Below are 19,129 nucleotides of genomic sequence, written 5' to 3'. Positions count from 1 at the left end.
GAAACCTTGAATTGTCATCCGCCATTTTCCGAGAATACCTCCTCCTCTTGTGATTCTTGAACGGAGTATCTGCGATTAGTAGCTGCAATTTATTACAGAATTCTATTAGTCTTCCTTGTCTTCTATTCCTTGTCCCAAGCCTATATTCCCCTGTACCTTTTTCTTCCACTCATTCCCCCTGGTTTGCTGTACATTCTGATAATAACAACCCTATCATTTAACTGTTCACAGTAATGCACTCTCTGTTCTACAATACTGTTAATAATGAATCCTACTCCCGTTGCAACATCTTCTGCTGCTGTTGATACTACCCTATACTCATCTGACCAGAGATCTTTGTTTTCTTTCCATTTCACTTCACTGACCCCTACTATATTTAGATTGAGTATTTGCATTTCCCTTTTCAGATTTTCTAATTTTGGTACTATGTTCAAGCCTCTGACATTCCACGCCTCAACTCGTAGAACGTTATCCTTTCGTCGATTATTCAATCTTTTTGTCATGGTCACCTCCCTGTTGGCAGTCCCCTACCGGAGATGCTAATGGGGGGATTCTTCCGGAATCTTTTGCCTATGGAGGGATGATCATTACACTTTTTCTTCAATCACGCCCGCATCTCGTGGTCGTGCGGTAGCGTTCTCGCTTCCCACGCTTGGGTTCCCGGGTTCGATTCCCGGCGGGGTCAGGGATTTTCTCTGCCTCGTGATGGCTGGGTGTTGTGTGATGTCCTTAGGTTAGTTAGGTGTAAGTAGTTCGTTCTTGGGGACTGATGACCATATATGTTAAGTCCCATAGTGCTCAGAGCCATTTGAACCATTTTTTTCTTCAATCACAGGCCACATTTAGTGTGGATAAACGTAACATATTTTTATTGCCTTCAGCATCCTCACGCCGTTGATCATTACTGATTCTTCCGCCTTTAGGGGCAGTTTCCCACCCCAAAGCCATGAGAGTGCCCTGAACCCCTGTCCGCTCCTCCACCCTCTATGACAAAGCCGTTGGCCGGAAGTTCTCGACCGCCAATGGTGATTATTGTTCAAATTTAACGTAGTGGCGGGATTAAAACCCTGGACCGCGCACGTTTTGACTATTGATCAAAGACGCTACCCATAAAGCTAACGTGAAAAATATATAAGACAGGGGAAGTACCTTGAGACTCAAAAACAACGTAACAACTATTACTCGAAAGAAATTATATGCTAACACATGTGAATGTTACCAAAGTATCAGTATAACAAGTCATGTGTGAACTTGTTTTTACAACTTTTATAGATTTAGGGATAGTTTTTGATATTGTTGATTGGAACACAACCTATATCTCTGAAGGTTTCTTTCGGTCATCAGTCTTCTGACTTGTCTGACCTGGCCCGCTACGAATTCCTCTCCCGTGCTAGCGTCTTCATCGAAGAGTAGAACTTGCAACCTACGTCCTCAATTATTTGTTTGATAAATTCCAATCTTTGTCTTCCCTTAACAGATATGCTATCATCCTGTCCTTTCTTCTTGTCGGTGTTTTCTGTATATATTTTCCTCTACGATTCTTCGCATAATCTTGTGATTCCTTACCTAATTTTTACACTGTTCTACTAAATCGGGATTTGAGTGTACGCCGAACAGTCCAGTGTCTCATTTTGGAATCTCTACCTGACCATCATTTAATCTAACTGGAATCTTCCGTATCTCTCGGCCTTTTGAAATTATGCCTCCTTCTCTTGTGATTCTTGAACAGGGTATTTGCTATTATTAGCTGAAATATATTGAAGAAGTCAATTAGTCTTTCTCCTCGCTCATTGCTAGCACCAAGCCCATATTCTCCCGTAACGCTTTCTTCTCTTCCTTCCGCTATAAACACATTCCAGTGCCCTATGACTATTAGATTCTCCCCTCCCTTTATGTACTGAGTTACCCTTCAATATTCTCATACAAGTTCTCTGTCCTTCATCTTCAACTTGCTACGTCTATATGTAGAGCTGAATTGTGGTAGAAAGGTAACAGGGGTGACATGCAGGGAACGAAAGGTTATATACAACTTGTACAGAAACCAGTCAGCGTTACAATAGACGAAGGGCTTGAAATTAAAGCAGTGGTAGAGAAGGGAGTGAACAGGATATTAGCGTATCCGCAATGTTATTGAATCTGTACATTCAGCAAGCAATAAAGGAAGACATTGTAAAATTTGGAGAAGGAATCAAAGTTGAGGAGAAGGAAATAAAAATAATGAGGTTCGTCGATAACACCGTAATTATGCTGACAAAAAATGACTTTGCAGCGGAGTTAAAAAGAATGGACAATGTCTTGAATGGAGGATATAAGATGAAAATTAACAAAATCAAAACAACTGTAATGGAATGTAGCTGATTTAAATCAGATGATGCTTAGGGAATTGCATTAGGCAATGGGACACTAAAAGTGGTAGTTGGGTTTCGCGTACTGGGCAGTAAAATAAATGATGATGGCTGAAGTAGAACGGATATCATATGTACACTGGTAGTGTCAAGAAGACTGTTTCTGAAGAACAGAAATTTGTTAACATCGAATTGAAATTTAAGTGGTAGGAATCTTTTCCTGTAAGCATTTGTCTACAGTGTAGGCTTCTATGGAGACGTTTGCTATACGCCGTTCAGACAAGAAGAGAACGGAAGCTTTTGAAATGTTGTGGTACAAAAGGTAGCTGAAGATTATGTGGATAGACTACATAAGGTATAAGGGGGTACTGAATATAGTTAAATTTGTATCATAACTTGAGTAGAACAAGAGACCAGTTGATAGGACACGATGTGAGAGATCAAGGAATCGTCAATTTAAAATTGGATGAAATTATGTGGGTGTGTGAGAGGGAGGGGGGTGGGGGGAGGTAAAATTTGCGGAGGGAGACCAAGAAATGAGTACAGTAAGCAAGGTCAAATGGATATGCGTCGCAGTATTTATTCGAAGATGAAGAGCCTTTCGAGCGGTGGAGTATTCTGGAGAGCTGTATCAGACCAATCTCGGACTGAAGGCCACCACAACGACAGCAACAATAGCAATGACTTCCTAATACTTACTTAAATAATAAAAGACCGAGAAACTGTTGATAATTTATGACTGCATAGTCTCGCTGCGAAAAATATTATCTCCTCTAACGCTATAAGCGGAACTGGTTATACAGTCATTGACCATTGATAGACTTTTTTGCCTTCTCTGCCCCTAATAGTAGAGTGGGCACTGCGAATTTAGACTCATTGTACATTCATAGTCTTTTGAGACAAATAGCTGGAGAGCTAGCAGTGTACCAGGTGGGCGACCGTGGCCTATCGTTACGATCATCGTCTAACAACGTAAAGAGTGACAAAACAGCTTCCCAGTCTACGTGCTCTGCATGTCATGCACTACAAGCGTCATATTGGAAATACGGTCTATTTTGCCAACCTAATTAGGCCTGTACTTATTGGACTGCGTTATTTTATTATTAGTTTTAATGTGGGCTAGTTCTTCACCCACATTGTTATCAAAGACTGGATAGATCTGTTCCCCAATTCTTTGATTGAGTGGTAGAGGAGCTGTTCAAACACACCCTGACGTCGTCTTATTTTTTTGAGACGGAGAGTAATTGAATCGGGTGCACGGTTTTGCAATACAGGGCTAATTACATCCAAGCATAGCTAGCCTATTATTTTATGGAGAACGTTGGGGAGATCGGAATGGTGGACTGACAAACAGACTATTTCTTTGAACATTTCAGTAGTATCTGTGAGCACTTCGTAACAATAGCTGAGATTGAAGGAAACGACGCCTTGCCCTTGGCCGGCCGCTGTGGTCGAGCGGTTCTAGACGCTTCAGTCCGAAACCACGCTGCTGCTGCGGTCGCAGGTTCGAATCCTGCCTCGGGTATGGATGTGTGTAATGTCCTTAGGCTAGTTAGGTTTAAGTAGTTCTAAGTCTAGGGGCTGATGACCTCAGATGTTAAGTCCCGTAGTGCTTAGAGCCATTTGAACCATTTGAACCTTGCCCTTGTTTGACGTTTTCGTCTGCTGGGAATCCAACGGCTATTTCAGACTAAGTGTACCTAGAAAAGCGAACAATCGATATCTGCAAACATTCGGGCACCACTGCCCTCGTCGAAGACGCATTGTTCTAAGGACAATGCTGCAGCAGTCTCGGACAATCAAAACTAGTAATAAGAATTGTACCACCTGGGAAATGCCTTCCGTGAGATTGGCTACAACAAATAACGAATAACGCAAGTAATTTCAAGAGGTATCCTCAAGCATAATACCGCCGAGAAGTAGAGAAGAATGCTTGCATTTTCGTCATTCTGTTGTTCAGATTAAGCGAATCCTGTAGTTACGTCAAATCAAGACACCCGTGAAAAACAATGTAGACCTCAGCCCTATTGGCGTTTACGAAAACTGTGTGAATGTGGGCATTATTACCTCGGGCAGTCTGTGTGCGCGGTAGAACAGCACCTGACTAAACTTGAGACGTGCCCACGACTGAATTACCCTTAAAAATAGGCAGTAGCTGAACATGAACAGAAAATTTATTAAATTCCATTCTGTGACAGACATTTCCTCACACAGCGTAACGGTTTCTGCCTTGGGTATTTATAGAAGCTACAAAGTAATAAATATCTGATGACCTCGTCAATAAAGACGGCGATTTACGGCTGGGTACAGTGAGAAGCCTTGTTGAAGAGTGTTTGAAGCGCGCGCTCCAGATGTGGGTCTTAAACGGCGTCGGTTGAGCACCAGTAATACCGCAGCCGGTATCGTGACTGTACAACGTCGAGCGAGGTCAGTAGCTACATGGCAATCACAAACCGCTAACGGCTAAAGGGCACTAGGCCGAAAGCTCGTGAATGTGTAACCTCTTGATGCTGCTGGCAGCCTGAGAAGATTCTATTGCCAGGAGAAATCGAACCAAATGATTAACTTGAGTCAGTTTTATGTGACTACAGACCAGCCGTGGAATCATCCTTACATCGCGAAGACAGACGTGCAGTGCATAATGATGACTGAACTCGCCAGGGCCAGACCAGTTACTGAGCTTTTGTTACCTAGTGTCACTACACCGTTTCTGTTGTTGATGGAATTTCAACCATAGCATTCACAATGATGTTGCTCTTGCAGTGGAATCGCTCCCCTTCTAAGACGTTAGAATCTGGGATGGTAAAGGGGACAGATCTGTAACTCAAAATATATTCCAGATTTGGTTTTGTTATTTTCTTGTTTCCTACAAACAAAACTGTAACGTGAACGAATTTTTAATAACATTTGCAGGTAATGCTGGTGTAACAACTAATACGCAGAGATGGAAACAACTCACTATACTGGGAGAAACTGTCAAGAACCACCGTGGAGAAGATGGTTTCATCTGCCTGGATCTCCTGTTCACAAGTAATATTTGGTTATTTACCTTATTCCTTTCCAGAACCTCTCAGTCCGCACCAGTACGTCAAGCAATAGGTAACGAGTTAGTGTTCCATTGGCCTCTTACCTGTCCTGCAGGTACCCGAAGATGTAGTTGCCGATGAGGCCGCCCACGCCCAGAAGGACGAGTGCCAGCGTCGCGTAGTAGTCCCTGTCGCAGACCAGCTCCCACTGAAACAGTAAGAGGCAGAACGGCGAAGTTACTACGTGAGAGGGTAGGCGAAAGGTTTAGTGGTTGCTAAAGTGGACGTGAGGAAACATTAGTCACTGATATAATACAAAACATAAATGTGGAACTGCACCGTCGAGAGCAACTAATCGTGCTGAGCTTGGGAATATGTACCAGTTAACTTTATTATTATTTTACTCCACTCTCTGCCTGATCTTCGTAAAAGTTAGCATCCCTAACCTTTCCCCAAAAATGTAGATTAATTTGCACATCACCCTCAACCAAGTCCTTTTGATGACAAACCCAAATGATTCCAAGATACAGCCAAATAAAAACACAACAAGCAACAGTCAAGCAGCAAACCTGGTTTAACCTAAAGAAAAAGTGTTCTTGTTGGTTGCGTCTTTGCTACTCTATTCAGCCCAACTGAATTATTTCTTCAGTCGTGTACATGACTAGACTTCGTTGTGCTAGAAGTTTGTTTATCTGTTTTAGTTGTTTTTGAGTCATGAGTCCTTGAACTGGTTTGATGCGGCCCACCACGAATTCCTCTCCTGTGCAAACCTTTTCATCTCAGGGTAACACTTGCAACCTACGTGCTCAATTATTTGCAGGATGTATTCCAGTCTCTGTCTTCCTCCACAATGTTTGGCTCTACAGCTCCCTCTACTACCATGAAATTCACTCCCGATGTCTTAACAGATGTCCTATCATCCTGTCCCTTCTCTTTTGCATATATTCCTTTCCTCTGTGATTATTTTTTCTTGGTGTCCACTCTTATTATTCCCTCTTGGCTCTTGTACTTATTTTCTCTTACCCCCTTCCTTCCCCCCCACCCCTTGCCTCTTTCTCTATTTAGCTTACCCCTATTTTTCTCTGAATGTCGAGTATCTTGCACCATTTGATATTGTCGATCGCTTTTTCCAGGTCGCCAAATCATATGAACGTGCCTTGATTTTTTTATTAGTTTTGTTTCCATTCTCAACCGCATGGTTAAAATAGCCTCTCTGGTGCCTTTACCTTTTCCAAAGCCAAACTGATCGTCACGTAACAAATCCTCAATTTACTTTTCGGTTCTTCTTTATATTATTCTAGTCAGTAACTCAGATGCACGAGCTGTTTAGCTGATTGTGCGATAAATCTCGCACTTATCAGCTCTTACAGTCTTCGGAACTTGTGAGTGATGTTTTTCCGAAAGTCAAATGGTGTGTAGGCTGACTCATACATTCCACACTTCAACGTAAATAATCGTTCTATTGCTAGTCTCTTCTGACCGAATGTTATCCAACCCTTCTGCCTCCGAAGCTCTCTTAAATTCTAATACTGGATCCCCTACCTCTGCTAAATCGACTCCCGTTTCATATTCTATCAGAACACTCAAATATTCCACTCGTAGAGACAATAAATGTATTCTTTCCACGCGTCCGCTCTCTCCTCTGCATTTAACAGTGGAATTTCCGCTGCACTCTTTATCTTACCACCTTTGCTTTTAATTTCACAGAACTGTATTTTGACTTTCCTATATGCTGAATCACATTTTTCAATCATTCGTGTTAACTTCACTGCCATTCTTATTTATTCATTCCTCAGCGACTTGTATTTCTATATTCCTGAATTTCCCCGGAAATTTTTGTACTTCCGTCTTCTTTACCCTTGGTTCCTTTAGCAGTTACCTTCTTTGTCCTTATGCTTCTCTTTCCAACTTCCATTATAGCCGCTTTTAGAGATGGCCATTTCTCTTCAACTGCACTGTCCACTGAGCTATTCTTTATTGCTGTACCTGTAACCTTAGAGAACTTCAAGCGAAACACGTCATTCCTCAGTACCTCTGTATTCCACTTCCTTGTGTATTGATTCTTCCTCACTCATCTTTTAAACTTCAGCCTACTCTTCATCACACTATATTGTGATCAGAGTCAACATCCGCTTCTGGGAGTCCAGTATCTGCTTTCGTAATCTCTGTCTGACCAAGATGTAACTAACTGAAATCTTGAGGTACCACCCGCCCTTTTCCAAGTGTATCTCCTCGTCTTGTGATTCTTGACCAGAGTATTCGCTATTACTAGCTGAAATTTATTATAGAACTTAATTAGTCTTTCTCATTCCACGTCCCAAGCCTATATTCTCTCGTAACCTTTTCTTCAACTCCTTCCACTACACCTGTATTCCGTTATCCCATTACTATTTGATTTTCATCTACCTTTTCGCACTGTATTACTCTTTGCAAATCCTCGTGTTCTTTCTCTATCTATTCATCTTCAGCTTCCGATATCTATCTGATGTATCGTTGTCGGTTTGCTGTCGATTATGATAAGAACACCCCTATCACTAAACTGTTCACAGTAACACAACCTTTGTCCTCATTTCCTATTCATAACGAATCCTACTCCTGTTATACCATTTTCTGCTGCTGCTGCTGCTATTATACTGTACTCATCTGACCAGAAATCCTAGTCCTCTTTACATTTCACTTCATTGACTCCCGCTATATCGAGACTGAGGTTTCGAATTTCCCTTTTCAGATTTTCTAACTGTTCAAGCATCTGACATTCCAAGCTCCGATTCTTAGAACGTTATCCTTTCGTGGGTTAATCAATCTATTCTCATGGTCACCTCCCCATTGACAGTTTCCTCACGAATGGGTGACTATTCCGGAATCTTTTGCCAATGAATAGGTCAACTTCACACTTTTCAATTGCAAGCCGCATGTCCTTTGGATACATTTTACATGTCCTTAAAGCAATGTTTTCCACTGCAATCGGCATCCTCACGCCATTGTTCATTGCGGATTCTCTCACCTTTAGAGGCAGTTTCCTACCCCAAGGACAAGAGAGTGCCCTGAACCTCAGTCCACTCCCCCACCCTCTTTGACAAGGCCGTTGGCAGAATTAGGGTGACTTTTTATGCAAGAAGTCTTCGGCCTCCAATGCTGATTATTAATCAAGATATAACCGGTTGCGGGTCCAAGTGGTAGTAGTGGCAAGAAATGCGGATTGTCGATGTGTATGAAGAAGTGTATGGTTTTACCGAAACTGTAGCAATGTATAGAAACACTTTGTATGCACAGCCAAACGTGTAATGTCTTCCGGTCACCTGAGACACACCTGAAATAACTAGTATCGCTTAATGCGTGTAAAAAACACTTAGGTGCACTTTTATTTTCTCTGGCACAATCATTTATATCACTGCAACATGAACGTCCTTGATTCTAGCGTCCACAGATACATTAAGAATCTGATGCATACTTTCAGAGGCATCAGTTATTAATTTGTGTCAGATACTGTCCAGAAACTTTTCGTATGAAGCCGAAACTTCTTGATAAATGAATATACTTTTTGCGATCTAAATGGTTTTATTCATAACATATTTCCAAAGCCAATCACTAATCTTATCGCCTCCATATTGGTCGTGAAAAATTAGCTATATAGCTATACTACAAGCAGTCATATGGTCTGAAAATGGGCTCACCTTTATCCCCCTTGCTAGAAGAAATGTTCTATGGAGGGAGGGAATTCGGCCATTAATTTTCGATAAATCAACTCACGGAAGCTAGATTGGAAAAAAAATTAAAATTTACCAGAAAACTCCTCTACTGACACATTAATCCTAGGTTCTCCTCTAAACCCAAAAACACTATCATGCAGCATTCCACTAAACGGTCTCCTTTGCATCCCCATGTCCCAGCATGGACATGGTCAGGATTTTAAGATAACAAAAACAGTAACCTTAAAAAAGTATTCAGATTCAACACTATCCATAATTTCCTCAATAAGAAACTAAGGAAGCAAGGCAGCCCTCTTTTGTGCCCTGTGAAAAACGTAGATACACCAAAGGGAAAATTGTGCAGTTACCTTTCATGTGTAATATGTCTAACAGCATAAGTATCATTTCAAAGGAAGTGGGTTTATCTTTACTTTTCTACGTCACACAGATATTATGTAAATATATCTGCAATTCAGAAGATAAACGTTGTGCAGTCATGGGAGGTAGGGGTAAGATCATCTGTCAAAAGTGTCAGTCTTTCTATATAGGACAGATTGGGAGGTCAAGCTGTACTAGGCTGCGGGAATACCATAGAAGGTGGAGATTATAGAATCTGTCAGCAATATTATACCTTAAAAACAGATATGTGCAGGACACTTGCTATTCCTGAAGCAAACACAATTAAGTTTTTCGCCCCTTTTACATAATGTTGCGTCTTCTACGTAGGAGTGAAACTTGGTGCCTTGGGTATTCACATAAATATCACCTCCTGTGCACATAGCTCTGTGCCAGTGCCTGTTTGGAATAATTTTATCATAACAAATGTCACGAAATTGTATAACAGAAATAGAACTGTGTCAAAACAGTCAACAGATGTAAGTTTTATAGTTTAAATCGAGAAGCCATGGATTAACAACTTTCTTTCGTCTTTGTCTGCTTGCCACCTCTGAAGTCAATCCTACACTGAAAAACATCCGTACAACCGGGTCCTAGGTTGTGCAAAACAATAAAGTTTTTAAAACAAGTCAGAAATTTGTATTTCGTTAACAGAAAGCTGTATTTCACTTCCTGACGGAGTCTACAGCACTGTGATAAATCAAACATTACAGTTCCTGGTGATTAAGCAAACAGTTGTAACAAATGAGAGTTGTGCTGCCGTTCGAATACAGGACGATGAAATATCGATGAATATAGTGATATTTTTGTGTTACGATATTAGTCCCACATCAGGTTAGGTACTGGCTTTCGTCCTTTCCTATTTTATGTTTTAATGGTTTCCTCTTCCAATACCAAATACCTACAAAATCATTGTCGTATGTTTCTTGGTTACAATGATAAGCGTTGCGTTGTCCTGCTGTCCAACATACGTATGTGCTCCATCCTTGACGTACAAATTTAAATGTATCTTACTGCAATAGCAATATCTGCTGGCAGGTTTTTCCTCAGAGAAGAACTTTTCATATACTTCTTTTAACCCCATCAGCTGCTTCTCATTCCGTACCTTATCTGGGAGCTTCATTCTAAACTTTTGAACTTCGTTGACGAGTTACTGTTCATTATACCAGTGTAATTACTTTCTGTGTTCAAATCACACTTTGGAGGAATTCAGGGAACCATATAAGTCCTGGGTTAGTACTTACAGGCAGAGTAGGTTCCACACCTACTGTGGATCTAAGTGAGCGCCGAGGCTCGGGAGCAGCGACGTGCAAGAGACCGACCGGATTTACGATAATGAGAACGTATGTGTCTCCTGATATTACGGCGAGCCTCCCACCAAGGTACGAATGTATGCGACTCGCCACATGCCTGAGTTAGCTAGTAAAATTTATTTACGTACCCACTGGAGCACAGTTTCATTTGCATTGTAAATGTTCTTTGACTTACCAGATGAATGTAATGTATGTAGCGGGATTAGAACTTTCTGAAGCGCAATTGTTTCTAATATAACGAAAGTCCCTCATTCTTCTTTATCCGAGAATTACTGACTTCAGATTATAGTATCACCACCAAGGGAGAAAAGTGAATGATGAATTAGATCAACGAAATAAAACAACAGATATCAAAGCATACACTCTGTAGGCCCGCTGCTTGATTGAATCTCTACGTATGCTTTTATTAAGCTGTATAAGACAGACGAAAATAGATTTCATAGTAAGTGGCTTCTGACTTCCGATTGATTTAGCTTCACTTGAGTATCAGTAATTCAAAAATTTTACCTGGATTATAAAACACACATAATGAATTAATTTAACTCTTTGAAACTCTCTCGAGGATAAAGAGAAATATACAAGGGTCTCTAATATAAGTTGTATGGCTGCCTTATTCAGTTTTTGTACAGGCACTACGAACCACATGACCATAGCAATACGCTTCATGCACCTTATTTTTAACACTCGCAAATAATCGATGGATATAATATTCAGAAAAAGGGTACTCGCATCTTGAAACTGGTTAAGGAAATAAAATTTATTTTGTGCAACTGGTTGCTGATTAGTTCAATAAATACAAATTAAGTTGCTGAACATGTATAAAATACTGAACTCTCTAATAACACTAAAACAAACCCATGCTGTTTTAGTGCGCTGGTCTCTGCAATGGGAAGCTTAAGAGTCTTCCTTATTATTTCAAGCTATTTTCTTTTTGAAAGGAACAACGACGCAGGCATGGCTGCGACATCACCAATTCGTCACAACATACACATACGGAAAGTTCATATCCATCATTTTGATTTGCAGCTTCTTGTATTGGCCGTGTTCGCAGTTAAAATTGTTGGATGTCAAGTCCACCAGTTACGCAAAACACCGTTTTTCTCAGTATCCAAACATGTTTCGGCACCACTGTGCCATCATCAGTGGGTTTTCGTTATTATTTACTCTGCAAGATGAACATGATTATAAAATTATGTACATTTTTAGTTCAAACAACAGATCGTTTCCTTTTGTAAATACACTCCTGGAAATGGAAAAAAGAACACATTGACACCGGTGTGTCAGACCCACCATACTTGCTCCGGACACTGCGAGAGGGCTGTACAAGCAATGATCACACGCACGGCACAGCGGACACACCAGGAACCGCGGTGTTGGCCGTCGAATGGCGCTAGCTGCGCAGCATTTGTGCACCGCCGCCGTCAGTGTCAGCCAGTTTGCCGTGGCATACGGAGCTCCATCGCAGTCGTTAACACTGGTAGCATGCCGCGACAGCGTGGACGTGAACCGTATGTGCAGTTGACGGACTTTGAGCGAGGGCGTATAGTGGGCATGCGGGAGGCCGGGTGGACGTACCGCCGAATTGCTCAACACGTGGGGCGTGAGGTCTCCACAGTACATCGATGTTGTCGCCAGTGGTCGGCGGAAGGTGCACGTGCCCGACGACCTGGGACCGGACCGCAGCGACGCACGGATGCACGCCAAGACCGTAGGTTCCTACGCAGTGCCGTAGGGGACCGCACCGCCACTTCCCAGCAAATTAGGGACACTGTTGCTCCTGGGGTATCGGCGGGGACCATTCGCAACCGTCTCCATGAAGCTGGGCTACGGTCCCGCACACCGTTAGGCCGTCTTCCGCTCACGCCCCAACATCGTGCAGCCCGCCTCCAGTGGTGTCGCGACAGGCGTGAATGGAGAGACGAATGGAGACGTGTCGTCTTCAGCGATGAGAGTCGCTTCTGCCTTGGTGCCAATGATGGTCGTATGCGTGTTTGGCGCCGTGCAGGTGAGCGCCACAATCAGGACTGCATACGACCGAGGCACACAGGACCAACACCCGGCATCATGGTGTGGGGAGCGATCTCCTACACTGGCCGTACACCACTGGTGATCGTCGAGGGGACACTGAATAGTGCACGGTACATCCAAACCGTCATCGAACCCATCGTTCTACCATTCCTAGAGCGGCAAGGGAACTTGCTGTTCCAACAGGACAATGCACGTCCGCATGTATCCCGTGCCACCCAACGTGCTCTAGAAGGTGTAAGTCAACTACCCTGGCCAGCAAGATCTCCGGATCTGTCCCCCATTGAGCATGTTTGGGACTGGATGAAGCGTCGTCTCACGCGGTCTGCACGCCCAGCACGAACGCTGGTCCTACTGAGGCGCCAGGTGGAAATGGCATGGCAAGCCGTTCCACAGGACTACATCCAGCATCTCTACGATCGTCTCCATGGGAGAATAGCAGCCTGCATTGCTGCGAATGGTGGATATACACTGTACTAGTGCCGACATTGTGCATGCTCTGTTGGCTGTGCCTATGTGCCTGTGGTTCTGTCAGTGTGATCATGTGATGTATCTGACCCCAGGAATGTGTCAATAAAGTTTCCCCTTCCTGGGACAATGAATTCACGGTGTTCTTATTTCAATTTCTAGGAGTGTACCTTTACATTTCGTGTGGATGAATTTTCTGGATCACTTGTGTGTTTATTACTGCAGGTAGCTTGTCATCTGCAACCAAACGATGTTGATGTGAAAGTTTATTGCTGGGAGTTAACCTATCTTCTAGAATGTAATTTAGTTTTGTCAACAGTAACATTTTTGTCTCCAGTATTTTCATGATTCCACGCTTAAATCTTTTCCTCTCCGCCTGATACTAACTGTTAGGACGTTTTGGTTTTTACAGGTATCATACTTATTTTCTAATGTAGTTATTTGTTTGATATTTACTACATAAGAGCTTATGTGAAAGCTTTCTCCACATTTTTACAGCTCTCCTGAATACGATGACTGCCATGAGAGCTTGAAACTGCTAGCAGGAATCTATACATGGGAGCAAGTGAAACGTTAAGAGTGTAATGCGTGTCTCGCCTAAATAGCGCAATAATGAGATTAATTTAAAACGAACAGCCGCGAGTAACGTGCGAATTTTGTGATGCTACGAAGTAGTACAGTTTCACCTCGCATTTGTGCTCCAAAAATAACCTGACGTGCCGTCGCAACGAACGGACTGTTTGCACTATAAAATGCATGGCGTGATCTCGACCAAGAGGTGACACGGAGCATTTCATTAACTCGGATGCAACGAACAATCAGAGGTATTAGCAGGTCCCCATACAAGAAGGTACTGTTAAAGGAAGGAAGAGTAGTGTTTAATGTCCCGTCGACTGCGTCATCATTAGCGATGGAGCACTAGCCCGGATTAAGGAAGAATGGGGTGGGAAACTGGCCGTGCCCTTTCAGAGGAACCATTTCAGTATTTGTCTTAAGCAATTTGGGGAACGGAATATGTAATTCTGAGTATTCGGACCACCGCTCTTCCGCATGCGAGTCCAGTGTGCCGACGACTGCGTCACCTCGCTCGGTACATACAATCGTATTGTCTTCGTTCGATGCAAGAGACTGAACCAAACTCACGGACAATAATATTGCAGAAATGAAGTTTTTTGGTTTTTGTTTCATAATATCCAAGCAGTCGGTTGTGTTTATATATCTTAAGTATTCGCTGCAGTATTCGAGTTGAAGCTGAAACTACGTGTGCCATTTAGGTCGATATACATAGAGGCAATATATGGTTTACGTAAATTGTCTGGCTGTATGGAGTTTCAGCTTCATTAGCAGCGAAAATAAAGAACTTTATACAGTAACTATTTAAATTATTTTACATTTTGTCGAGAGTATACGAACAGATGTAAATGTGCAAACCTACGCTGCAGATTACGTTTCTGTTATAGAAACAATATGCACGTATGTCATGTTTGCTGTTTCTTCTAATGTTGTCTTTCCAATATGTTTTTATCATTGTTCATCTTTGTGTGAATTTTTAATGTAACTGAAGTGGGTATAAGTTCATAGTAATTGTTTGTAACTTCGAAGCGTGTAGCTGTGTACGGCCATCGAATGGCCTAGCTGCTACCAGTCAGTTTTGTTTATGTTCTGCTTTCGGCTGACATAGTAAACAGCAACAAATTCATATCCAAAACAAGCACCACAAACCCGTATTTCTACGGTTTTTTTGATTTTTTAAATGTGTCTACAGACATTAGGGTAGATATTTACGGTGTATTGCCATAAATGTTGGTTATAGAGCGTATATTAAGAGCCGAACTGTAGTAAATTTTGTTTCGGTTATGACATTTAAATTTCTTTTCTATTCGTGATGCAAATAAAATAACAACTAGTGTTAGTGTGTCACACAAGTTTTTGAGCACTTTCACCATAAGTACACAACAACTTTAGGAGGTCGATTCTCGTTGTTTTAGATCATTTCAAATTTGTATATATACATATCCAAATACTCTGAACTTATAGGTAGCTCACTCGTGGTAAGTGTAAAGAGTATTTTGCCGTGGAAACAAATGCTCATATACATTGTCCAGACAAAGCCCTTCTGCTACACAGTTCTTTGCTACAACTTTATTTTTTAACTATATGGCGTACCCCAAGGTCTCTCTCCCTCCCCCCCCTCCCTTCTCTCTCTCTCTCTCTCTACAGTGTACTGCCCTTATTGTCAGACAGGGTTTATTTCGCAGAGCCACAGCCATATCACGATTGTTTATGCTAATCTTAACACGCATTGTAATTGTTGGTGTTCATATTTTCTTTGACAGAAAGTTTCACTATCTCATCCCTTGGGCAAGTTTGACGTACTACAATGAGTAGTAAATTACATATGCTGTAATAAAATAAGGCACTTGTACAATTATTTATGATGATGATGATGTTTCGATTGTGAGGAGCTCAACTGCGCGGTTATCAGCGCCCGTTCAAATTCCCAACCTTGTCTCAGTCTAATCTTCCACTTGCATGAATGATGATGAAGTGATGAGGACAACACAAAAACCCAGTCATCTCGAGGCAGGTGAAAATCCCTGACCCCGCTGGGAATCGAATCCGGGAGCCCGAGCCCGGGAAGCGAGAACGCGACCTCGAGACCACAAGCTGTGGAAAAGTATTTATGATTTGAACGCGTAGCATGTTGTGTTCATAGCACTACCACATGTTACTCTTCCTTTTTTTAGTAGTAAAGATAGACCACAGTTTTTTCACAGAAAGTAAATGACTCATATGGCACTGAGAATGTTTAGACATATATATAGGAATCAAAATTCTCTACAGCCAACACCGGTTCCATTGATTGTAACTGAAAATTGTTCAGTGATATGCTCCACACGAGTAAAATTTATTGATATCCCCTTATAAGCTTTCCAATACAGATAGATTGAAGACATATTCGTATATCCATATTGAACATTTTATGACAGGCTTCTGATGGCAGACGGCCGGAATGGCCGAGCGGTTCTAGGCGCTACAGTCTGGAACCGCGTGACTGCTACGGTCGCAGGTTCGAATCCTGTCTCGGGCATAGATGTGTGTGATGTCCTTAGGTTAGTTAGGTTTAAGTAGTTCTAAGTTCTAGGGGACTGATGATCTCAGATGTTAAGTCCCATAGTGCTCAGAGCCATTTGAGCCATTCTGATGGCAGAGCTGGTAGTCTTGAGCCCGTTTTGCACCTAATGTTCGCAGTCGTACTTATTATAAGGATGCAACCAAACTAATGGGAAAGAAGAAAATTGATGGTTAATGTACCGCTGGCGTTGATGTCATTAAGAAGAAAGTACGTGGAATACATACGTCTTTTTCGGTTATAAATCATCTTTAATATTCAAAATTGCACAAATTCAGTATGAACTGGATGCTGTCTTTCCATAGGGCTCTCTGGACGTTGGTACACATGAAAACAGCTAAAATAGTTGATGGCCCGGAAATCTATCTTCCAAAGGTAATGAAACTGTGTCTGTAAACAAGAAAATCTATTGCGAATATGTGAATGACACTGAAGATCTTACCCAGCCATGTCTTTCTTATTCAACTACCTGGTGGGTAGTGATACTATGCTTGGACTACACCTCATTAATGAAATCATAAAGACAGCAGTTTATTGTCGTTTTTGGCACTGACGAACGAAACTGACGTCGTGACTCGCAGAAAGATGCGGGTTATGTCAAATATGAGTGACGACGCACTATTTAAAAATGAATCACAAAAAATTTCCTTAACGGCATACAATATATTAATGCAGAAACTCAGCATAAAGAAAATAGAATTTTCTCTTCTGGTGTCACTGTCTATTTTTCCACTAATATTAAAATAGAGGAGTATTAATTTCTGCACGAACACACCATCCTTGGAAACCGTCGCATGGTAGGTGTGAAAGGTGAAAAGCCATTTAAGCTCACCTCCTTTCATTTAATTGCCTTTAATTGTGTAACTGGAGGGGAGATAAATCCTACTCATGATATTACAGTGTACTGAGTAAGATAGTGCACTGGTAAGAAACAGTACCCGGATCCTTGTGGGCGGTGGTGCAAATCCCCATCCGGGCACAGAGGTTTAAGCCAAAGGCAATGGTAAGTTGTATCCTCTGAAAGAACCCAGGCGACTTCCTTCCCTTATACGAGCCTGTAATTTGTGTCTACCGTTTTATTCATGCATAGGACATAAAACTTTGATTCCATGTTTACCTATATTTTCTCTAAGCTGAGTAAAAAATAAAATTTGCTATATTCCAATATTTGTAGACGAGCTACCATTTTAAATATTGAAATTCATGTAACAGGTGCAGATTCTCTCGTAAAGAGACATATGAAGAATTGTGCCGAACCGCGATTCGATCTCAGTCTGCCGCTAATCCCGAGCGTTCGCCCTACCACTTAAGCTGTCAGGGAACGCTCCCTCGCTCCCTGAACCGACCCAGTCGTCCATAGCTCACACACCTATCTATTTCCTCTCATAGATTACGACGTCATTCATCAGTACTCACACGTCTTGTGATTCCTGTGCAGGATTTCGAATCTAGACAAAGAGAAGCCATAGGCTGTCGTCATTTTCGTTACAGGTCCGTCTTTGCCTTATACACAATTTTACATTTGATGACGAATCACAATTCGAAACTTGAAATTTTTTCCTTTAATTCAACTTAATCGTAATATTTGTAGATGTCTGGCGCAAATTTTCTTATGTCGCATTAGGTGGTACATCTATACCTAATGAAATTAAGCTGAAATTCAGTGACAAATTTTAAAATCTGTTACATCCCATGAAAGATTTAACTTATTTCTGAGCACAGTAACCAGAATGATGTTCCAGACGTGGTTCCAAAATTTATAATCATCAGTTAAGTGGTTTTCGGTACTTAAAGGAGTACATTCACGTGAGACTGCGCTACACTCTCTGATGAAAAGAGCCCGGACACTATCACTGAACACTATTATGGTAGGTGTCCACCAGTCTCTGACCACTTGAACTATGCTGGGGACGAATTCACTCAAGTGTCTGAATGTTTGTGGAGGACTGGCAGCCAATCCGTCCTTTAAAAGCTAAACTCATAGAAGGTAGTGACGTCAGAGGCTGTAGTCTGGAGCGAAGATGACGATCTAACCCGTACCAAAAGTGCTCCAATTTGAGCAGTCGGAAATCTTGCCAGGCCAGTCCTTTTCAATAATTTTACTGTCCGCAAAGCATTTCCTTATAGGAAACACCATAACAGGCTGCATTTTCATGCAAAGTCTCCGAATTATTCCTCAACTGTACACAGTAGACAGTGCTCTGAAATGTAATTTTGTCAGCCCGCATCTCGTGGTCGTGCGGTAGCGTTCTCGCTTCCCACGCCCGGGTTCCCGGGTTCGATTCCCGGCGGGGTCAGGGATTTTCTCTGCCTCGTGATGGCTGGGTGTTGTGTGCTGTCCTTAGGTTAGTTAGGTTTAAGTAGTTCTAAGTTCTACATCTACATCTACATCTATACTCCGCGAGCCACCTTACGGTGTGTGGCGGAGGGTACTTATTGTACCACTATCTGATCCCCCCTTCCCTGTTCCATTCACGAATTGTGCGTGGGAAGAACGACTGCTTGTAAGTCTCCGTATTTGCTCTAATTTCTCGGATCTTTTCGTTGTGATCATTACGCGAGATATATGTGGGCGGTAGTAATATGTTGCCCATCTCTTCCCGGAATGTGCTCTCTCGTAATTTCGATAATAAACCTCTCCGTATTGCGTAACGCCTTTCTTGAAGTGTCCGCCACTGGAGCTTGTTCAGCATCTCCGTAACGCTCTCGCGCTGACTAAATGTCCCCATGACGA

General features: G+C 42.1%; 1 protein-coding gene across 1 annotated transcript in view; it reads right to left on the bottom strand.

The window, feature by feature from the left end:
- Window positions 1-19,129, bottom strand: part of LOC126176203 (beta-alanine transporter-like) — a 503,717-nt gene that overhangs the window by 372,344 nt on the left and 112,244 nt on the right. Inside the window, exon 4 of the mRNA XM_049923347.1 lies at window positions 5,476-5,579. Within this exon, the coding sequence (XP_049779304.1) occupies window positions 5,476-5,579 (104 nt within the window). The remainder of the gene's footprint in view (window positions 1-5,475; window positions 5,580-19,129) is intronic.

Source organism: Schistocerca cancellata, chromosome 3, assembly GCF_023864275.1.
Source record: "Schistocerca cancellata isolate TAMUIC-IGC-003103 chromosome 3, iqSchCanc2.1, whole genome shotgun sequence".
Classification (NCBI taxonomy): Eukaryota; Metazoa; Arthropoda; class Insecta; order Orthoptera; family Acrididae; genus Schistocerca; species Schistocerca cancellata.
This window is presented reverse-complemented; position numbering and strand designations above follow the sequence as displayed.